This window comes from Petaurus breviceps, unplaced genomic scaffold (genome assembly GCF_028583685.1).
Source record: "Petaurus breviceps papuanus isolate PSGF00001 unplaced genomic scaffold, PetGlider_PUasm1.0 91133, whole genome shotgun sequence".
NCBI lineage: Eukaryota > Metazoa > Chordata > Mammalia > Diprotodontia > Petauridae > Petaurus > Petaurus breviceps.
Window position 1 is genome coordinate 71,051,897 of NW_027187419.1, and position 24,711 is coordinate 71,076,607.

Consider the following 24,711-nt stretch of genomic DNA (forward strand, 5'->3'; position numbering starts at 1 on the left):
TGCATTGATTGGTTTTGAACATTTTTTTCTCTTTTTTCTTAAATTATTTTTATAAGAATTGACCCTTGGAGGGAAGAGAAGAAAAATCCAGGGGTAAATTTAGTGAGGTAAAAACCAAAGATTTCAATCAGAAAACATTTTTGGAAAAGAACCACAGTAATATTTTCTACTTTATTGGAAGATCACCTGTAGAGGAAAGATAATGGTGAGAATTATACAGTGTGGAAAGACATGGAGAAATTGTGACCTATAGTGGTGTAGGGAGCATACATATTGATGAAATCATAGATTTTGAGTGGATAGTCAGGAATACTCATCTCCCTGAATTCAGATCTGGCATCAGATTCTTATTAGCTATGTGATGCTTGTCAAGTCACTTAACCCTGTTTGCTTCAGTTCCTCATCTGTAAAAATGATGTGGAGAAGGAAATAGCAAACCACTTTAGTGTCTTTGCCAAGAAAACCCCAAATGGGGTCACACAGAGTTGGACATGACTGAAATGACTGAAGCAGCAACAGCAACCAAACATACAATATTAACATTGCAAATACATAATTACCAAATACTATTGTAAAATTGTGAATCTCTGAGGTAGATTTGATTAATCTCATTTACAAATTATTCTTAAGGAATTACTTTGAGGGCAGCTAGGTGCAGTGGATAAGGCACTGGGCTTGGAACCAGAAAGAGTCATCTTCCAGAGCTCAAATCTGGCCTCAGACACTCACTAAATAAGAGGTTCTTCATTTACAAAAATGATGTGGAGAAGGAAGAGGCAAATCACTTTAGTATTTTCCCTAAGAAAACCCCAAATGGGGTCACAAAGAATTGGACATGACCAAAAGGATCCAACAACACAACAACAATAAAGGAGGGCACTAGATTTGGAGTTAGAGAGCCTGGGTTTTAATCCTACCTCTACCACTTACTGGCTATGTGATTTTTGGTAATTCACTTAACATTCCTAGTCCTTTGTTTTCCCATTTGTAAAATGGATGATTGGACTAGATGATCTCTAAGGTCTCTTCAGTTTTCAAACTATGACCCTGTGATATTTTTGTTGTCAAGGTATGATTAGAATTGGATTTGGCTAGGTGAATTATAACATTTTTATTGTTATAACTCCTGCATATCTAATATAAACACTGAGTAAACTTCATATTCTTCTGCCTGTCTTTCAAGGCCCGCCTGCAACTTGGTGCTCCCCCTCTCTTTCTGGATTTTCCTCATCTTACTGAATCCAAGTCCAGCATTCTATCTAACTATGCCATATTAACATGTTACATAAAGCATTTAAAAATATAACTTCATAAGATTTTATAATGCAGATTTATAGTTGATTTAGATAAATGATCCCGTTGGAATTCTATTTATTGTTTTAGACTCCACTTGAAAGTGTTCCTGGTAATCTTTCTCCTATCAAAGATCCTGATAGACTCCTTCAGGATGTAGACATTAATCGTCTGCGTGCAGTTGTATTTCGTGATGTGGTAAGTTACAGGGTGTTTTTTTCTTTAACTTGATAAAAACTTCTACTTTGATGCTTTAAGGACTCATGATTTCATCTATGTGGGTGCATATAGCACCAATGCAATAGTCACAGTGCCAACGGTCACTAGAAATATAGTGGCATAGTGCTCAATCACAAAATATAACAGAATCTCCATATAGGAAACAGAAGCAAAACATTTATTCTGGCACCAGAAAACCGAATCCCCAAACCAGAAAGCCAATTCCAATATAGTAGCAAAGAAATTAATAAGCTATAACAGCACAGAGAGCCACAGTAACCTTTAACCTTCCCACAAACCAACACAAGCCTAGCTGTCACAGTGACAAACACCAATTACTGATAAGCCTGTACTCTCCTCCCAACCTTGTCTAGCTGCTCTCACTCCCAGATTCCTGTAGGCTCTGCTCTACCCTTCAGCAAATTCCTCCTACCACTGGCCCCATATTATTACATTCAGCACTGGTTAAATTCTTAATACTATTAACTCATTTTAGACACAAAAATTCAAATTATGTGTAAAGAACTTGGAGAGAAAAGATAAATTGATTAGAATAACAGCCTGAAGAAAATACATTTTCCATGTAGTTTAACAAGCAGTAAATGACTACTCTGAGAAGTAAAATGGAAAGGGAAGGAGAGTACAAGATGAGGGTTTGTGGAGTTGGTGATATTTGAACTAGACTTTGAAGGAAGAAGAAATATTTCAGTAAATGGATATGATAGGAAATTACTGTTGGCCATGGCACATAGCCTGTGTAGATTTAAGAAAGCTAAGCAAGAGAAGAGTATTATCTTAATGTTTGTAAAGGAAAAATATAAAATAAGGCCCAGAAGGTAATGTACAATCTGGTTGTGGAGAACATTGAACCATCACCCCAAAGAGAGTGAAGAGTAATGAAACATTTTGTTCAGAGGTGCCACATACCATACTTGCAACATTAGGAAGATTACTTTAGCAATGGTGTGAAGACTGGATTAAAGTAGGAAGAAATTGAAGGTGAAGGGATTTAATAATAACTCTATTGGAAAAAAGATGAAGATTGAAAAATGGGGTAAAGACCCTGCTCAGGTCAATGATAAGATGATGGAAAACAAAAGTCAGAGTCTCAGTTCTTTTTCTGTGTCTATTTTTTTCTGCTAAAGGGAGTGGTCTTTAAAAAAGAGACTTTTGCTAAAGGTCTTTAAACTGCAAAGAACAAAAATGGACAGTGGAGTTGGTACCCAAGATTAATAGGGGAATAAAGAATTTCTAACTGCCATTGCTGTTAGTCCAAGTGAGCTTCATCCTAGGATCATGAAGTTACAGAAGATGTGATTCTAGAACAAATTCCAATCATGTTGTAAAAACCATGGAAAAATGGATATTACATAGGTGTCTCATAATCAGCATGCACAGAACTCATTCCCCTAAATCTTCCATTTTTCTAGACTTCCCTGTCACTGTGGAATGTACAACTATCTTCCTCATCACTGGGGCTGAAAAACCTCAGTGTCATCCTCAGTTTCTTTGTCTCGCCCATTTATCTACTCTATTGCCAAATCTTGTTATTTTCTACCTTCACAATTGTTTTTTCACATGTCCCCTTCTTTCTACTCATATAACCACAACCTGAACTGAAATCCTTATAACCTCTCACCTAGAGATGGTAAGTCTTCAATTTCATCTCATTGCCTCCTGTCTCTCTCCACTGTAATTCATCCTCTCAGCTGCCAGTGATTTTCCTGAATTATAGGTCTATCTATATCATCTCCCTGTTTATTAAACTCTAATGACCTTTATTAACCATTTGACATTTAAAGCTCTTCATAACACGGCCTTTACCTACCTTTCAAGTATTTCTATGCTTTACTCCCACATATTCTTGTCTGACAATGCTGACATACTTGATGTTCCTCATCCATGACATTCCCATCTCCCTGTCTCCTTTGTCCATACCATTGTAGTGATTGTTCCCCATGCCTGGGGAAAGCTATAGGTAGAGGTTTTTCTAGCATGTAAAAAGCAGTAGATAATCTCTCATTCTTTTATTGCATAAAAATGGAAAGACATAGGCTGGCTGATAGAACAGTTATATACATTCAGAACTGGTTGACTAGATATACCCATAATGTAGTAGCTAATTGTCTGATGTCAACGTGAAAAGAGGATCTAGTAGAGTGTCCCTGGGATCTGGATCTGGGAGAACAAGAAGGTAAAATGCCTTGAAATCATGCCTTTTGAAGATCATTTGGAGGATACTATGAAAAGAAGATAGAGGAGAAAATGAATGCTATTATTTAAATATTTATGTGAAATGAAATGTTTGCATAAAAATATTGTCACATGGGCAAGATATTAGAATTCTTTTAAACTACAGAAAGCAGAACTAGAAATCATGATTAGAAAGTTATAGGAAGACAGAGTTTAAATAGATTGTTAGGAAAATTCTCCCAACAATTAGAGTTATTAACAAATGAAATTGGCTTCCTCAGTAAGTAATGATTCCATCTGTACCCTCCACTCCTTAACCCCCCACCACCACTGGAGTTCATCAAGGAAAGTTTGAATGACCACTTGCCAAGTAAATTATAGAGGTGATTTTGGTTCAGCTATGAGTTGGAATGGTTGTTCTTTAAAGTTTCTTTCAAGGCTTAGATTTGATGATTTTGTACCATGTTAAAATGACTTTTGGTGAAAATTAACAGGAATGGAAATTATTTTACTAATTTATTATAGAATCACAGATTAGATCCAGGAAAGGCTCTTTAAAATTTACTCCAGTCCCCTCATTTGACAGGTGAAAAAAGTGATGTTCTAAGGGATATATTAGCCCAGGATCACAAAAATAATAGTGAGTGGCCATATTAAAGCTTAAACTCAAAACTTAAATTTCACGTCCAGTTTGTTTTTCAATTCACTATGTTGTGTTTTCTTTGGAGATTGTTTCCAGTGCTCTTCCACAATTTATACTTCTGAAGAAAATGGACATCTCCTTTCTTCACCTTAAGAGTGAAAGGATCATCTGTATCTTGAAAGTAGCTAAAATTTGCTTTTAAAAAGTCCTATAAGCAGCCTTTTTTACTCCCTATTGAAGAGAGACAGTCTGTCAGGGTAGGTAAAAAAAGTGATCCTGGAGCCAGGAAGACATTGGTTCCAGTCCTACCTTTCACACATATTGTGTTACCTTGGGTAAGCCACTTAACTTCTGGTGCTCTAGGGAATTCTCTAAGACTCTTAAGGTTCAGAGAAGATGCTTACTTGCATTGTTGGAGAAAGTTTGTTCACTTGAGTGTTCCCTATACCAGTGAAACCACAAGTTGCACAGTCCCTTATCCCTGTTGAAGATTTAAATTATAAAGAATTTCAAAATAAATTCTGGGGACCCCATAGAGGCTGGAGATTACATTTGTAAACAGACGTAAGAACTGAGGAGCTGCCATCTCTATATGAAGCTAAAATTTCTTTTAAAATCAGCAAATTAATTTTAAAAATTCAGTTCTGTACATTTTATTGGCCTTACTTTTAAAAAATGAGATTAATGAGAGTAAGGAAATTTATGGGTATCATTGAAAAAACCCATACCTTACAAGAAGTTTGCTTTATGCTCATGTCAGACATGTCCTATTGCAGTATCCATGTTTTCTTTTTTTTTACATTCATTTCTTTATTTTGAATTCCAAATTCTCTCCATTTCATTCATTTCAAATTCTTCATTTCTCCTCCCTCACCCATTGAGAAGACAAGCAATATGAAACCCATTATGCAGTATTAATTTTAAAAGCTTGTTGCTGTTTGTGATTCTGTCACCTAAGTTTTCTTTTAGTTAAACCCTTTACTAACTTCTCATTCCATAATACAGTTACATTTTAAAATGGTTTTGTCTATCCCTTACTTTTTAGCTCTGCTGTTTTGTTTGAGGCTGTGTTACAGTGGATTATAGGATTTAGAGCAAATTTTCTTTGAGGCTTCGGATGTAGAGTTTTAACTTTGTTTTCTTTTTCTGATTTTATGCTTTGATTTTCTTTATCACTGTAGTAATTTTCTATGGTCAGGTTCTTTTTTGTTGTTGTTTACTCATTTCCCCAATCTCTTTCTTGACTTTTAACTTTATCTTAAATTTGGGTTCTGCTCCTGGGGTAAAGGGGGCACTAATCCCAAGCTTCAGGTTTTTGGTATTGCTGTTTTCAGAGCTAGTTCTGGGGGTTTTGTAAGTTTTATTATTATTATTATTAATTAATTTATTTTTAATTTCCAACATTCACTTCCATAAGCTTTAAATTTTCTCCCCCTGCCTCCTCCCTCCCTTCCCAAGATGGTGTGCAATCTGATATAGACTCTACATATACATTCTTATTAAACACATTTTCACATTAGTCATAAGGTTCTGTTCTTAGTTCTTTCAAGGTGGTATGATTTAAGGAGAGGTATAGTCACTGCTTCTCTGACCTGTGCTCTGGTCTGTGAGCAGCCACAAGCTTTCTTTTCTCCCTTGGAACTGTGTCCAGCATTCCTGCTCCTACCAGTACTGCTCTCACCCTGGACCTCTGACCCAGAACCATGGCAATATGACAGAGTCCTGCAACCAGTGCCAACAAAGGCTCCTCTATAATCTCCTTTTAACTAGTTGTCTAATTTCTGTCTGTGTCCTGAAAAGTTCATAATCCATTGGTTCTGCTGATTTAGTTTCCCCCAAGGCCTGCTGCTGGCTTGCCTGCTGAGCCTCTCCAGTCTCACTCCAGTGAGATAGGCCTTTCCTGTCTACCTTCTAAGTTGTCTTGGGCTAGAAAATTATTTCATCTCATTCTTTTATTGAGTCTGCTGCTCTGGAATTATTTTTGAGGCATTATTTTCAGGTTGTTTAGAGGGGTATTTGGGAGAGCCCAAGCTAGTCCCTGCCTTTATGCTGCCATCTTCACTCTGCCTCCTAAACATAATAGTTCTTTGAGCATTTCTTAAGCATTAACAGAGTAACTATATGGATATGGGTGCTGAAATTATCCATTTTTAATAGTTTCAAAATAAATTATAACTTTATAAAAGTATTAATTCTGTTATTACATATTCTAATTATTTTCTCTGACATTAAGAAATAAAAACAATACTTGATTCTTATTTATCTATTCCATTAAGTTCATGTAAAATCTGAACAATGAAATTCAACAGAATCAAGCACCTGCTACATGCAATTTTCTGTGCTTCCCACTGGGGATATCCCATTGAGAAAGATAAAGCCCTCTAGCTTACATCCAACAGAGAGATCAGATATATGTGAAAATAAGAGGGATAAGTACTATAAAAAATAGAAAGAGAATTTTTCTTGTGCTCTTGCTTTTCATGTGGATGTTACATATTTGCATTTTGAATGTTAGTATCAGAAAAAGATAAGCCATGATAATTTTTAAAAATTTTACTTGACTTTTATATAATACTTTGCATTTTGCAAAGCATACTACATACAGATTCTTATTTGATGCACACAGAAAACTGGTGGTATCATTCCCTGTTTTACAGATATAGACACTGAGGCTAAGAGAGGCAGCTATTCAATATTAGAGGAAGGATTTGAATCCAGGTCTTTCTGAACTGGTAGTTGAATACTTTACTACATGTGACCTCCTAATTGATAATTAACTTTTAAAAAATCATAGGAATCGTAACTCAAGAGAGATTCTTAGAATCTAGCTTGCCCTACTTTCCACCTAGTATCAAAATCAGTCCATGATGGATCAATTAATTTCTTACCAGTATCAGCTAACTTTTGTGAGGTACATTATAAATCTCATTTTTGGAACAGCTCTTACTATTAGAATTTTCTAACAAAAATAATTTATAATAAAATCTACCTCAAAGTCTTGTTAGTTAGCTCTTATTCTTATCTCTGAGGCTACAGAGAATAAGTTTAATTCCTCTTCCGTGTGACATCCATTCACTTGAGACAAATATAGTACATACAAAATGCTTTGCAAAGTGTTAAGGTAACCCATTATCAATCATCATCATTTTAAAATAAATTCTACAACTATAACTTTTGCCTTGTTTCCTCCTTCCTTTCACAGTAGGACTTCTTCAGGTAAAAATGTCAGTTTGACTGTTGTTCCTTATGCAGTATGGTTTTCAGATTCTTTGTTGTTCTGGGTCGCTTATATCCTCTGGATTCCCTCCAGTTTGTCCATTTAAACTATGATACTGTAGGCTGAACACAACTTATTACATATCATCTAATTAATGCTGAACACTTCATGGATGGGAGGGCAGAAGTTGGGACACCTTTGCTTTGAGCCTGCTGTTTCACACTAGTGTTTGGAATTTAATATCAAATGAAGTTAACGTGACAAGTTTTCATAGAGCATTTTTTTAAGCCAAAACACTGTAATTCTACTTGTTTAGTTTTTTAAATTCAAGTATAGAGTTTACATTTATGTCTCCAAGTTTTATCTTACTAGTTTCATGTATTCTAGCCAATCTTTTAAAATCTTGATTCCCTAAAGAATATATAATCTATCCCTCTCAACTTTAAATAGACAGGATAGTAATGAATATTAAATGAGATAATATTTTGAAGTGCTTTACCAACCTTAAAACATATAGCAGTTATCTCCTTTTCCTCTTCTTTTTCTTTCTTTGTGTTGGTTGTTAACTTGTTGATAAAAATGTTTAATGGGAGATGAGCAAGGCTAGAACCTTGTGGCTTAAGAAGAGACTTGTCTCCAAATTGTTTTACTTTATTTGTTAAGACCCTAACATTGAGATTTCTAAAATTTCAATTGTAATGCCCATAGCTAAATTACTAGTGGATTTATGCACGTATATTTTAACACCTCTACTAGGCACAGAGTACCATGTCTCACTGGACTCAGAGCTAAGAATGAGTACCTACTTCCAAAGTTATTTAATTTCTGAATATTAATTTCTTCATAAGTAATCTAGAAAAAACAATATTTCAGTTATGAGCTCGAAAGAGATAATATATTTAAATGTGCTTTGCAAAGTTTAAAGCCAAAATAAATGTCAGTTACTATAATTATTGTTTATTATTTTGCTCTTTGCCTGATTTTCACTGGGGCTCAAGTAGAAACAGTTTATTATTATTATTGTTGTTGTCAGTTCTAATCTTTTTTGATTCTCTTAGACAAAAATGGTCAAGGACAAGTTGCTATCCTACCATTATTCTTTTATACTTAATGTTCTCCGGACTGTTGCACAGATGGATAAAATGATTCCCTCTTGTAATTGGATAAGCATGAGGGGAAGTCATTTATTATTGTTGTTGTTGTTGTTGTTATGCATGTATTTCATAAATAATTGATGATGGAGTATTCTGATTGCAGAAAGCAACTCAAACTGATAGAATCTAAGAATTTAATTTTTTTTTAATAGGCAGTTTGGTTCAATGGAAAGAGTCCCAGCAGTGCAGTCAAGAAACCTATGAGGTTCAGCTTCCTTCTGTTACTAATTGTCTAACCATGTGCAAGCTGGTTAAGCTCTCGGCTTCTAGTTTCCTCACCTGTAAAGTCAGATATTTGGAATAAGATCTCCAGTCTATTTATATTTATGTTCACACACAGATGGAGAAAAATAGCTTTAAGGAACCCCTGAAAAGATAGTGAAGACTAGAGCAAGATGTTTGAGGATGGGTATGGGGCAGAGAAATAATTAATGCTAGGAAATGTTATGAGAAGACAGGAATGAGAGAATGCCACAAACAGGACAGAAGAAACATTTGGCTTTTATATACATAATAGCAAAATTGCTATTCATATCTTATTTGAAGAGAATATGTTTAGTCAAAAAAGATCTTTTTCATGCTAACATGATAAGTCACACCAAAACATATTGTTTATCCTCATTTCCTTTCTTCAAAACGTGTTTTCTTTATCTAGAAACATCCTATGAATGTGTACATTTTTATTCTGATATCTGTCTTTTCCTTTCACATAGGATGATAGCAAACAGGCTCAGTTTTTAGCTTTGGCTGTTGTTTACTTCATTTCTGTTCTGATGGTCTCCAAATATCGTGACATACTAGAACCCCAGCGGGAGACTGCACGATCTGGAAGCCAGGCAGGTAGAAACATGAGACAAGAAATAAATTCGCCAACAAGTACAGGTACTTTCTTACTTTATTTTTCACCATATTTCATCTAAGCTTTCAGATATTAAAAATGTATAAAATAGATGTTTCTATCCTCTTTAAATCCTTTTGGAAGTCAGTGGCACATAAATGCATACATGAATAAATATGTATCCATACACACACATATGAAAATACACATGCAAACCTAAATTGAAGAAAGAACATGGACACTAATTACATGACACTTGCTATTTTCTCATCACTACTTTTATTTTAATATTTGTTATATATTAATAAGGTTTTTAATTTTCATTTTTACTTATGAATATGTAGATCATTTTCATACATTTTAGGCGTCCTTATAAAAATTTTTATATATGACACAAGAGAAAGAGGCTCCTGCAGAGAGAGTTATGGTGGAATCTAGAGTAAGCCAAGATGTAAACCCATCAGAACAAGCAAACATTTTGGGGGACCAAGGGGACGTAATTTACTTGCTGTGTATGTATCCAAACATTCTGAATTCATTATTATGTAAACACATATACTTATGTTGGTTTGGCCAACAATGAAAATTTTTAAAAAAATCTAATACTGCAAACACTGTTCCTCCTCCTGAGTCTTACTCTTTTCCTAGTTTTCTGTTTGCATAGTAGAAAGGTCCATTAAAATCAAATATTATAGTATGAGTTGCCTTCATTGGCCTTGCCTTCTTCCCCTTGGAAGCCATAAACAAATTCTGGAAATCTTAAAGAGTTGTTTTAATGTTTTCAGACAGTTGATATCCTAGCCCTGAGGGGCACTGTCTTTCAACTGCATTGCTTGTCAGGAGTTTTTGATCAATATTATTTCTAATGTTAGTTTTCTAATTCAGTGGCCATTCCTTATAATTCTGGACTGGCTTGTGGTTTATATTTTCTTTTAAAAAAAAAAAGCTGTATAACAAATAAATGGATTTTTAAAAGTGAGTAGAAATCAGTGGTCAAATCTCTGCATGGTGTTCTTCATGAATCATCTCACCTTCTGGAGTGGTGTTATGTTGTTGTTGTTTTTTTTGAGCTATTAATATTTGTACTTTAGCTATAATAGCATGTTGATATTTCATCCTTACTTTTAGTCATCATCAGCATGTTATAACTCATATTTTCTTTTAAGTCTTATACTTTAAATAAAGTTCTGATGTCTTTCAATTAAAAAGTGTTAGATTGTCATTTATTTTATAAAGAAATAGCCATTCCATTTCGTGTTTAATGTATTCATGATATTGAAATGGGAAACTCCCATTATAATGAATCTGCCTTATTCTGATCTGCTTGTATATTTGTCTTTTCTATTCTCTTTATGTTTCTAAGAATACACTTCTTGATGTTGTTTCCTATCTCTTAATACAAAACTTCTTTCTTTCCTTCAGAGATGCATTCTTTGTTGATGGTGTCATATTTGCATGTTGTAATGAGATAGGACTTTTGTCATGGATCCATAAGAGACCAGGCCACAGGCTGTTACAAGCTGGCTCACATTTGATTCATGATTTTCTTCACAGTTGTGGTCATACCATCTATCCCTCATCCAAGTCTGAACCATGGATTCCTTGCCAAGTTAATTCCTGAGCAGAGCTTTGCCCACTCATTTTACAAAGGTAATATATCTCCTGACCCATTTTGGTATTCTTATTTAACAAATCGTAATTCAAAAAATAATCATGATGTAATATTTTATAAAGAAAAATGTGCCTGAGGTTTCATGAAGATCTGTCAATCTCTTAACATAAAGCATCTGTGTCTGAAGAGATTATAGTTTTTCCATTTGTACTCATTATGGTCCTTTCAGTAGCATTTACAAAATTAAGGTGTATGTTAATGTATATGAAGTAAATTAAAGTACATATTTTAAAATGAATGTTATTGCTAATAATTTTTTCATTTGTATGAAACTTGTAGCAAAGTACTTTTACATGCCCTATCTCATTTGATTTATATCACTTCCTTCAACATTAAAAAATTTTTGCTAATAATCATTCAATGTAAAAAATTATGAAGGAGCTTCACAGAGAAAAATGACTAATAACCACAGTTTTAGGAAATATTTTTAGTGAAAGAAAAATACTGACACGTGAATATTTAAATATATTATTGCCTTTAACATATTTTTCAATGATTTATTTTTATTTATCAGTAAATAATTTTGCTTTCCTACATGAATATTCATAAAATGATCTGCTACAATAAAACATTCACATATGTCATTTTACTGATTCAGTGCATTAGTTAGAGTAACATTTGGCTCCCTAGAAGAAGTAAATTGCTAACTATTACCAGGATGCATTGGAGACTGTTACTTTTCTATGAATGCTTTACCCAATCAGGTCAACAGCTGAATTATCCATTTTCTTTTGGAAATTTAAAGGGAGTCTTAGTTTTCAGTCAGTATAAAATAATTAAGTTTTCTGCAGTAATTATTTGTGAAGACTGGCTTATCATTTTAGTGATAAGAACAGACTATTTGTCTATTTAATGTGACATTAAATATTCTTCCACTGTCATTTTGTACAGATCATACATTAAATTGAAATACTGTAGTTTTAAAGCTAATTATGACTGAAAATTTCATAGGATTTCCCCCCCTGTGTTAATATATATTATATAGCTTAAAGATTTTGTTTTAGGAGCTTTTTATCATTTTTAATTGTGACATTACTAAAATTTGTAAACTTATGTTAAAACAGTATCAAATCCCAAACCCTTAAAATTGTAATTGAATTCTTTCTTTTGGGCAGAAATAAAAAACACATTTGTAAATAAATACAAAGAGTCAGAGAAACATTCTAAGAAAAACATAGAGACTCACAAGGGGAAGAGAAAGAATAAAAGGGAAATTCATATGACCTTATAATTATTGTACTCATATCATAGCAGTCACTTAGGCTATGGTAATGACATTGTCCTTTAAAATTTTTAAGTTTTTTCCGTCCATCTTTTCTGTATTTGAAAACATTTTTTTCTTTCATTTTTAAGTTGAAAAGTTAACATTTGAAGTAAAAAAAAATTTCCTGTGAGAATCTAAAGGTAAATAGAAATAGAGTTTATGGTAAATAAAATTTACATTTTAAAATTTACTTTGAAATTTTGGAAATAGTGACCCATATGCCTAACAGTAGCTATTCGAAAGGGCAGTCAGGTGGCACAATGGACAGAGGGCCCAGCCTGATGTCAGGAAGATTCACTGTCTTCTTCCTGAGCTCAGATCAGGCCTCAGACACTTAACAAGCTGTGTAACCCTGGGAAAGTCACTTAACTCTGTTACCTAAATTCTTCATCTGTAAAATGAGCTGGAAAAGGAAATGGCCAACCACTCTAGTATCTTTTGCCAAGAAAACCCCAAATGGGGTCATGAAGAGTCAGACATGACTGAGAAATGACTGAACAACAAGCTACAAAAATAGCTACCTGAAAAGCCACATGGAATAGTGGATAGAGATGTAGTCTCAAGGCTTAGAACAATCAGGGTTGCGATCTCATCTCTAACCTGGGACTAAGCAATAATAACAGGCAAGCCAACTATTTAAAAATAAGGAGAAAATTCACTATGTTTCAGACTTGGAACATGAGATCTCATTTATTGCATCCCTAACTAAAAATCCACTACATCCCCAATAAGTGATTATCTAGATTCTGCTTGAAGTCAGCTCTATTTTTAGGTAACTCTATTTCTATTTATTTAAGTTGAGCAGAAACTTTCTTCTTTGCAACTTCTACCCATAGTTTCTAGTTCTTCCCTCTGGTGCCAAGTAAAATATATACATAAAAACAATAATCAATTTTTCACACCTTTCTCCTTTTTTTCTTCTCTAAAGTCACCTTCATTCCTTTCACCATCCCAATGCATACCTCAGTATGCCATCCCATTTGTCATTGTTCATAAAACATAACATTAAGTACTATTTGAAAAATGTGGTCTGAGTAAGACAGAGTATAGCAGGACATATTCTTTTTTATTTTCTGGATAATAGGTTCATATTGACATATCCCATGATTGTTGATCATACCTGTTGATTCATATTGAGTTTGCAGTAAACATTGTTTTTTTTTCCCTGATTGAACTATTTTCTAGCCATGCTCCCCTCCCCATCGACACAGTTGCTTTTTCTATACCTTTTAGTTATCTCCAATAAATTTCTTTTTAAATTTTCTATTTAATCGTCTTTGAGCACAAATATTTCAACATACAAAGAAACGCAAAAAAAGTATTATTTGTGATACTATGACCTTCTGTTATGTCCAGTTTGTTTTTTAAAGTACAGTATAAAAATTAACCTGGGCAGTAACAAAATTATTCTATTAGTGTAACCTCAATTTTTTTAATTAAATTTTTGATATTTTATTCATGTTCTCTTGATTTTCCTCACTAATACTACTGGGCTATCATTACTGTCTTAGAGTACTGCTGTACATATTTTTGTATTTGTGTTTGATTCTTTGGGAATATATATATATCTTGTGGTCATATATGGGTCAGAGGATTTGTGTAGTTTAGGGATATAGTTAAAAACTGAATTGTGCCTGTTCTAGAATTATCCTATCAACAATTACCATTTTCACTTTTTTGTCATCTTGGCATTTCAGTGAGGTTGAAGGGAGGTGGACCCTCAGTGATGTTGTAATATGCATTTTTTTAATTTTTAAAAATTTATTTATTTTTAGTTTTCAACATTTACTTCCATAAATTTAAAAATTTTCCGCCTCCCCAAGATAGCCTGCAATCTGATATAGGCTTATAATATGCATTTTTAATAGTAGTAGTAAATCAGAACATTTTTATATGCGTGTTGTTATTTTCATTTCCTCATTTCAAAATGTCTTGTTTATACTCTTTAACACATTTTTCTATAGATAATACAACTCTTGTTTTTCCTGTTTCTACCACATTTTCCTTATATTTGAATTCCAAACCTTTATCAGAAAGAGAATTTGCTGCAATAAAACAAAATAATTGTAACTACATTGATTTTGCTTGTGCAAGTAGTTTTCTCTTTGGGGTAATCAAAATTAGTCTCCTGTAATCCTCCCTATCACTTGTTTGGTCAAAACACTTCTTCTATTTAAAGTTATAAAAGGTTTCTCTTTTCCTTCTCCATAAATTTTTTTAATGATATGAGAGTTTATATTTAGGTCCTATATACAATTAAAGCATTTTGTGGCATATGACATGTATAAAACTTAATTTCTGCCAGCCAATTTTTGTTTTCCCAGTACTTTTTGTTGAATAGTTAGTCCTTATCCATATAGTTGGTGATCTTGAATTTAATCAAATACTGTGCTATGTTTGATTACTTCTTGGCCTGATTTACATAATCTGTTCTACTGATCTTTTTTTTCTCCTGTTTGTCAACCAGTAGCAAATAGTTTTGATGATTACTATTTTGTAGTATGGGTTATCTTGTACTGTAAAGTACCTTCATTTCTTCTTTTTGTCATTAGTTCTTTTGAAATTTCTGGTCTTTTCTTTCCCCAGTTGAATTTTTTGTTGTTATTTCATCTAAATTTATAAAGTAAATTTTTGTTAGTTTCATTGGTATGGCACTAAATCTGTTAAGTAATTTGGGTAACTTAAAAAATTATTATGAGGATACAGCCCAACTGAGCATTTATGTTTCTCAAACCATTTAAATCTTTTATTTCTTCAGAAAGTTTTGTAGTTGTATTCACATGGGTCCTGAGTGTAGGTGGGCGCCCAAGTATTTTGTACATTTTGTACTTATTTCAGATGGAATTTGTATCAGTTGAATTCAATAAACATTAAGTGTCTGCTGCATGCCAGGCAATGTGCTAAGTAAGCACTGGGGATACAAATCAGAAAAAGAAAGACAGTTTGCTCTCAGGAAGCAAACAATCTAATGGGAGAAGGCAGCACACAAAAGGAAGTGTCTGGGCATAGGGCTTGATGTTCCGTGCGGTGGAAACCAAGTAGAACTCTGCTGATGGAGAATCTAGAGTTGCCTTGAAGATTTTGAAAGTTCAGAACCCTTTATAAAGTAATGTTTTGGGAAGAGTTTATTGCCCTTCCCTCATTCCTCCAATTAGAGGGTAGAGGCACCGAAGGAGTTTAGAGTTGTTGTTCAGTTGTTTCATCATGTCTGACTCTTCATGACCTCATTTGGGATTTTCTTGACAAAGATAACTTGAATGGTTTGCCATTTCCTTCTGCAGCTCATTTTACTTATGACAAAACTCTGAGGCAAACAGGGTTAAGTAACTTGCTCAGTCATAGAGCTACTAAATATCTGAGTTTTGAATGTGGGTCATCCTTACTCTAGGCCTGGCACTCTATCCATTCCACTACCTTTGTTGAGTATCAAAAACTGAGTCAATAAGCATGGTAATGAAATTTCAGGTAATTGAAGGGGAAGATATGCTATTCTGTGAAGTTCAAACTAAGTCTTTTGTGTATTTTTTTCCTCTCTCACTGCATTTTGTAAGTAAAATTTAAAAAGTGATTATTTTATGGTTTTATTTTATATAAATGATAATTTACTGAAATTATCGTTTGAATTTTTAGTTGCATCTCCAGGGTTTTATAAGTACAACATTATATCATTTTTTTTAGCCAGCCTGGTAGACCTCTTGCTTTTCGATGCTCAGTATATTGATGTCAGAAATAGGACAGACACCTAAATAACTGCAGCACTACTAAAGCTGAGAGGTCCTGTGTTCTACTTGCATGTTCATGAATTCCAAAATTCCCTTATATATATATGATTTCAATCTATTTTCATTGTTTCTTTTCCTATGCCTTATGACTCCTATTCCTGTTCTTCATCCTTCATGATCTCCATTGCCTTCACCCCTCACTTTGTTTCTAGGCTACCCCTTCTCCAATGACAGTATTCTTTTACCTTCCTTATTTTTATAAACCCTTTGTGAACTAACTCAGGTATACCCTATTCTTCACCCTATATTCACTTACCCAAATGTCTTATTGTTTTCCTTGGTTTGCCAATTTGCAGCATCCTGGATTATTTTTCCCATCTGCCTGCATTGAACCCATTCTCACAATTCAATCAGCTAGCATCTATTGTATGCTTACTATGAAATTAATTTGAAATTATACTAAGAAAGTTACTAAAAGGTATGTAGATTTTGACTTGGATGTCTCATTGCTTGACATGTCCAGAATGAGATCAGAGACAGAAACATAAGGCCAAAATATGTGAAAATATAATAGGATGGAGCCAATTTAGTGGAGAAAAGGGAGGGCCTAGCCTCAGTTCTGCCTGATTCCCCTCCAAACAACTTTAAATAATGCCTTAAAAGGAATTCTGGAGTGGCAGAACCCACAAAGGGACAGAGTGAAATAATTTTCCAGCCCAAGATAGCTTAGGTGGCAGGAAAGATGTATCGCACTGGGGTGAGAGAGGAGTGCATTCCAGCACAGACACTGCCTCAACAAACCAGCAGCAGGTCATAGAGTCAAACAAACTGGCAGCAGCTACTTCCAGAGCTGAGAGCACACAGATGGTAAGGAGGTCAGACAGCTGGTCAAAAGGAGGTTACAGTGGTCCTTTTTCTGGCACTGGATACTGGACTCTGGTGCAGATCCAGGTCACAGTCCTGGGACTTAGTCCCAGGGCAAAGAGAAACACTGGCTCATAGAACTTGCAGCTAGAGTGGAGTAAGGACCCCTGGTCATAGTTCAGTGGCAGAAAAGAGTTCTTGTGACCTCTCACAGACTAAAACACAGGCCAGAAGAGCACTAACCACACCTTTCTTTAGATCCTGACACTGTGGAAGAACTAAAAATTTAAAGTCTCCTCCTTTTTCTCCTTTTCTCCTCCTCCTCTCCATCCCCCATCCCCTACTCAACTAGCTCTGAATACAGGAGCACTCAAAGCTTTACCCTGGAAGCAGAGCCCAACTTCAACATAAAGTTAAAATTCAAAAAGTAAACTGGAAAAATGAGCAAACAAAAGAAGAGTCTGACCATAGAGAGTTGTTGTGATTACAGGGAAAATCAAAACATAAACTCAGAAGAAGACAACAAAGTTAAAACTGCTATATACAAAGTGTCAAACAAAAATACAATTTGGTCTCAGACCATGAAAGCATTCCTCCCCACCCCCCACCCCCGAAATAATTTATTTATTGATTTATAGTTTTCAACATTCATTTCCACAAGATTTTGAGTTACAAATTTTCTCCCCATCTCTCCCTTAACCCCTATCCCAACATGGCAAGCATACCGAATAACCCTTTTCCTAGTCTGCCCTCTCATATCCCCTCCTTTTCCCCCCCTCCCCTTCCCCCTTACTATCTTATTTTCCTGTTGCATGTGAAAACAATTTTTTAACATTTGTTTTTAAAACTTTGAGTTCTAGATTCTCTCCCTTCTTTCCTCCTCACCCACACCCAATGGAAAGACAAGCAATTCAAGATAGGTTATACATATGTAGTTATGTAAAACATTTCCATAGTAGTCATATTGTGAAAGATTAAATATATTTCCCTTCATTCTCTTCCACTCTGTTTATTCTATTTTCTCCTTTGACCCTGTCCTTTTCAAAAGTGTTTGCTTCTAATTACCTTCTCCCCAATCTGCCTTCCCTTCTATCACCCTCCCCTCTTATCCCCTTCCCCCCTACTTTCCTGTAGGGTAAGATACCCAATTGAGTGTGTATGTCATTCCCTCCTTAAGCCAAGTCCAATGAGAGGGGTTCATTCATTCCCTTTCACCTCCTTGCTGTTCCCCTCCATTGTAACAGCTTTCTCTTGCCTCTTTTATATGAAATAATATACACTATTCTATCTCTCCCTTTCTCCTTTTCCCAATATATTTCTCTCTCATCTCTTAATTTAACTTTTTAGATATCCTCCTTTCAAATTCAACTCACCCTGTTCCCTCTGTCTGTGTACACACACACACACACACACACACACACACACACACACACACATACACACACATACACCCATCTCTACATACATATATATGTGTATGTGTATACGTGTGTGTGTGTGTGTGTGTGTGTATTTCCCTTCAACTATCCTAATCCTGAGAACAGTCTCATGAGTTACAAAAATCATCTTTCCATGTAGGAATGCAAACAGTTCAACTTTTAATAAGTTCTTTATGATTTCTCTTACCTGTTTACCTTTTCATACTTTTCTTCTTATATTTGAAAGTCAGATTTTCTGTTCAGTTCTGGTTTTTTCGTGAAGAATGCTTGAAAGTCCTCTATGTCTTTGAATGTCCATATTTTCCCCTGAAGTATTTTACTCAGTTTTGCTGTGTAGGTGATTCTTGGTTTTAATCCTAGCTTCTTTGACCTCTGGAATATTGTATTCCAAGCCTTTTGATCCCTTAATGTAGAAGCTGCTAGATCTTATGTTATCCTGATTGCATTTCCACAATACTCAAATTGTTTCTTCCTGACTGCTTGTAATGTTTTCTCCTTGACGTGGGAACTCTGGAATTTGGCTTTAACATTAATGGGAGTTTTCTTTTTGGGATCTTTTTCAAGAGACAATTGGTGAATTCTTTCAATTTCTATTTTACCCTCTGGTTCTAGACTATCAGGGTAATTTCCTTGATAATTTCTTGAAAGATGGTGTCTAGGCTCTTTTTTTGATCATGGCTCTTAGGTAATCCAATAATTTTAAAATGATCTCTCCTGAATCTATTTTCTAGGTCAGTGGTTTTTCCAGAGAGATATTTCACATTGCCTTCTATTTTTTCATTGTTTTTGGATCTTTTTTATAATATCTTGATTTCTCATAAAGTCATTAGCTTCTTTTTGCTCCAGTCTAATTTTGATGCAGTTATTTTCTTCAGTGAGCTTTTGAAATTCCTTTTCCATCTGACAAGTTTGGATTTTTTAAGGCATTCTTCTCATTGGCCTTTTGGACCTCTTTTTGCCATCTGAGTTGGTCTATTTTTTAAGGTGTTATTTTCTTTAGTATGTTTTTGGGTCTCCTTTAGCAACGTGTTGACTCATTTTTCATGATTTTCTTGCATCATTCTCATTTCTCTTCCCAATTTTTTCTCCACCTCTCTTTTTACTTGATTTTCAAAATCCCTCTTGAGCTGCTCCATGGCCTGTGGCCAGTTCATATTTTTCTTGGAGGCTTTTGATGCAGGAGTCCTGACTTTGTTGTCTTCTTCTGGTTCTATGTTTTTCCCTTCTTTGTCACCAAAGAACGATTCTAGTGTCTGATTTCTCTTTCTCTGTTTGCTCATCTTCCCAGCCAGTTACTTGACTTTTGAGCTCTTTGCCACAGCAGAACTCTGCTTTAAGAATGGAGAGTGCTGTGTCACAAATTTCTGGGACTTTGCGCAGCTGTTGTCAGAGCTTCTTCTAGGCACCTGCCTCAGAACTGTGAAGAAGATTCTCTCTCCACAGCCAGCACAAGCTTTGCCACGCCAGCACTTTTCACCCCAGGGCTGCCACCTAAGACTGCGACCCAGATCCAAGGAGGGCAAAGCAAGTGAATCCTGCCTTGGTGCCAGCAAATTGATTCCTGCATTTGTCCTCTGATCAGCCATTTGGTCTCCCCATTGTTTGTGGACCTGGAGCTCTAGAAGCAGTTGCCTTGTTGCTGCAGCTGCCACCACTTCCGCCACCCCAGGGGCAGGGCCTGTACTGCGCTTTTCTCTCATCCAGGTCCAACAGCGTTTCCCCACTGACCTTTTTCTTTCTCTTTGGGGTTCATGGATTGAGGTCTGAAAACTTCCATAGCTGCCAGTGATTGAGTCCCCTGAGGTCTGCCCCAGCCGATCTGTGTCACTAGTCTGTGCCTGTATGGCCTATGAAGGACTGAGCTCCGCTCCCAGCCCTATGTAATACACCCTTCCTTTTGGCTTGCCGGGCTGACTTCAGCTGGAGATATATTCCACTCTGTCATTTTGTGTGTTCTATACCTCCAAAATTTGTTTGGAGTCATTTTTTATAGGTATTGGAGGTGGTTAGGGCATGAACTCAAGCAAGTTCTTTACTTTTACTCTGTCATCTTGACTCCACCCCTCAAAATAATTTTTTGGAAAGCATTTAAAAATTTTTTTTTTTTGCTTTTTTGAAGGGGGGGGGAATGCAGGGCAGTTGGGGTTCAGTGACTTGCCCAAGGTCACATGGCTAGCAAGTGTTAAGTGTCTGAGGCCAGATTTGAACTCAGGTCCTCCTGACTCCAGGGCCAGTGCTCTATTCACTGCGCCACCTAGCTGCCCCTGGAAAGCATTTTAAAGATCAAGTAAGAGAGGTAGATGAAAAATTGGGAAGAGAATTAAAGTGATACAGGGAAATCATGAAAAAAGAGTGAACAGCTTGGTAAAGGAGGCACACACACACACATACAAACACTGAAGAAAAGAACACTTCAAAAAACATAGTAGTCCACATGGTAAAAGAGACACTAAAATCTGCTGAACAAAAGAACTCCTTAAAAAAGCAGAATTGACCACATGGAAAAAGAGGTACAAAAATTCACTGAAGAGAACTCCTTAAAAAGTAGAATTGACCAAATAGAAAAGGAGGTACAAGAAACTCACTGAAGAAAATAATTTCTTAAAAATGAAACTTGGTCATATAGAAGCTAATGATTCCAGTGAGATTAGGAAATGATAAAAACAAAATCAAAAGCATGAAAAATATCTCACTGGGGATGAGAGGAACCTGATATTGAAAATAGCTCCAGGAGAGATAATTCAAGAATTGTTGCAATGACTAAAATCCGTGATCAAAAAAAGAGATTAGATATAACGTTTAAAGATGTTACCAAGGAAAACTTCCCTGATATCCTGTAACCAAGGCGGGGAAATACAAATTAAAAGTATCTACCAGTCACATTCTGATAGAGATCCAAACATGAATGCACCCAAGAATATTATAGCCAAATTCCATAGCTCCCCAATCAAGAAGGAAATATTGCAAGCATCCAGAAAGAAACGGTTCAGATATCATGGAGCTACAGTCAGGATCACACAAGATTTGGCAACTTCTAAATTAAAGAATCAGAGGTCTTGGAATATTCTATTCTGGTAGGCAAAGGACTAAGAGTTAATATGACAAAAAAGGAAAAGAACAAATGCAGGGAATATGGGAAAATTGGAAAACTAGTGTGCTGTTGGTGGAGTGTTTATAGCAGCTTCTTTTGTGGTGGTAAAAAATTGATGATTTAGCAGATGCCCATCAATTGTAGAATGACTGAATAAATTATGGTATATTGTTGTGATGGAATGCTATTATATTATGCAAAATGACAAGCAGGATGGTTTCAGAAAAACCTGGAAAGACTTACACTAACTGATGAAAAGTGACATGAGCCAAACCAGAATGTTGTACATAGCAGCAGCAATATTATACAGTCATCAGCTATGACTGACTTGGCTATTTTTAGCACTGTTATGATCCACAACTGTTTCAAAGGTCTTATGACAAAAAATTTTGTCTACTTCTAGAGAAAGAATTGACGGAGTTTAAGTGGTTAAGTGCAGACAGAAATATAGTTTTTTTATTAACTTATTTTTCTTTGTGTGTATATGTTTTCTTTCACAAACTAATATGGAAATATATTTTGCATGAATGCACATGTATAAACTATATGATATTGTTTGTATTCTCAATGATGGAGCAATGGAAAAAGAGAGAATTTTGAACTCAAAATTTAAAAAAACAAATGTTTAAAATTGCTTTTACATGAATTTGGAAAAAATAAAATAGTAATAGGAAAAAATATAGAAACCCTTATAACCCCTTTTGTAGTAGGAAATTACTGCAAGCAAAGTAGATGTTGTTTGATTATGAATGATTAGACAAAATCGTGGTACATGGATGTAGTAAAATATTACTTCGTTGTAAGGGACAATAAATAGGAAGACTACAGGGAACTATAGTAAACCTGTGACCTGATCCAAAGTAAAATAAGTGAATATAAGCCAAGATACAATGAGTAAAGGCAAAATTACTTACCCAGGAACTCACATTCTATTGGATAACATGTACACCTCTGTGTATACAGCATACAAGTAATCTCAGAAGTAAGGCACTAATTGTAAGGGTTCAGGAGGATGGATCAGGAAAGACCTCTTAAGAAATGTATAATTTGTGCTGAGTCTTAATGGAAACTAAGAAAACCAGGAGATGAGAAGGGAAGACATTCCAAGTATGGAAGACTGCTATTGAAGAGGTTTGGAATTTGTGGATGTAAGAAGCGAATCTTCAATTTGGAGGTGATAGGAAGTTGCTAAAATTTATTGAGTAGGGGAGTAATATGGTCAAATCTTACTTTAGGAAGATCACTTTGGTAGGTGAGTAGATAATGAACTGAATTGGGCAGGGAGCTTGGCAAACTTATCATCCAGCAGGCTATTGGAGATAATAAAAAGTGTTAAGAGCCTGTACTAGGGTTATCACTGTGTGATTGGGGAGTTGTTATCAAGGTAGAAATTACAGTTTGAATATGGGGGGTGAGTGTCATTGAGGACTAGAGTATGCCTCTGAAATAGGAGCTCAGGTTATAGGGATAGAAAGGGGAATGTCATGTTGATGCCCTCAACAATAACAAGGAAGTTAGAAGTGGGGGACTTAGGGGGAAAGATAATGAGCTTTGTTTTGGATATGTTGAATTTGTGATGCCTGTTAGACATCTAGTTTCTGATAACCATGTGCAAAGAGCTGATAATTGAACCCATAGGAGGTTTTGAGATCACCAAATGAAGTTGTATAGAGTATCAGGAAGAATCTCCAAAAGGAATTACTTTTTCTATTGGAATGTTAGACTCTTGGTGATAGGTGGGGAGATGCAACAATTGGATTAGGCCATTAGGGTAAGTAGGTCCAATTGCCTAGAACATATATTATGTGAATGAGAATAAATGTGAAGTAATCTTTGAGAGATCAGACTAGAGCCAGACTGGGGATCTTTATGTAATAAATTAAGGAGTTTCTATTTTATCTTAAACATAATAGGGAGTCACTGAAGATTCTTGACCATCAAAATCATACCCTTTTTTCTATTAGAAGAATATTTTAGCTGTAGTTTTGATGATAGATTGAAGAGGGGAGAGACTTGAAGGAGGTATTCACTTACGAGCCTCTTGTGATAATCTGGGCAAGAAGTAATGAAGGCAATGAAGATGGTTCTTCAGAGAGTGGAGTGAAGGGAGAAGATTAGAGGGATTTTATGGAGGTAGAATTGACAAGATCTGGCAACTGACTGGAGATGGAGGTATAGGGGATCTTTAAAGTGAGCAGAGAATCAGAATGATTCTGAATTTGCAAACCTGAGCGATGGGAAGGATAGTAGAACTTTAAAGCAAAAATCGGGAAGTTTTGAGGATAGTTGGATTTAGGGAAACAGATAGTGGGTTCTAATATGAATTTTTTAAATTCACACATGATCTAACTAAATAATCACCTTCCTATTTTTAAAGATTTTATGATTTTGATTGTTGACAATGAAAAAAAGGGGTTTCCAGCCATCTATTGGGTTCCTAGCCCTGTGGGAGAGACAGAGAAGACATTCCCTAACTGTAGGAGGTAGGCTTGATTCAGGATTCTGTGGTGGGCTCTTCCAATCAGTAAGTGACTTCCTGGGGACCTCCTGTGTTCCCATTCCTTTGCTTTCTCCTCACTTAACTCTTTCCCTTCTCTTTATTCTTTCTTTACTAGCAGTGAAACTTCCTGCTCTGGAAAGACTACTTTCATATATTAACATCACCATCTAGTGGCCTTTTATAATATTGTCAGTGAATCTAAGCATATTGTCAACAGCTGTTTAATTATTGACTGCCTACTGTGTGCAAGCACTGCTGGTATTGTGAGAGATATAAAGAAACTAAGAATATTCTTTGTCCTCAAAGAGCTTAAAATCTATCCATCAAATGATAACCACACATCCATACAGCTTTTGGTCCAGAGGACATATCTCCCACAGGTGCTCTGGTTCTGAACTGACAAGGACTGTAGTACCAATACAATATTCACAGCACCAACAGTCATAATAAATATACATTCATCGTGCTCTATTGCAAAAATATAACAGACTCTCGCAGATGGCAGAAGGCATTACAAGAACCCATCCTGAAGAGGGAGGTAAAGGAAGGGTCAGCCTCTCTGGTTCACTTTCTCTGCCCTGGAATAACTCAAGAGAAATCTC

General features: G+C 35.4%; 1 protein-coding gene across 3 annotated transcripts in view; it reads left to right on the forward strand.

The window, feature by feature from the left end:
• Positions 1-24,711, forward strand: part of NBEA (neurobeachin) — an 809,664-nt gene that overhangs the window by 246,736 nt on the left and 538,217 nt on the right. For all 3 annotated transcript variants that reach the window (XM_069079971.1, XM_069079972.1, XM_069079973.1), the window contains exons 27-29: positions 1,384-1,491; positions 9,433-9,601; positions 11,112-11,207. In XM_069079971.1, the coding sequence (XP_068936072.1) occupies positions 1,384-1,491; positions 9,433-9,601; positions 11,112-11,207 (373 nt within the window). The remainder of the gene's footprint in view (positions 1-1,383; positions 1,492-9,432; positions 9,602-11,111; positions 11,208-24,711) is intronic.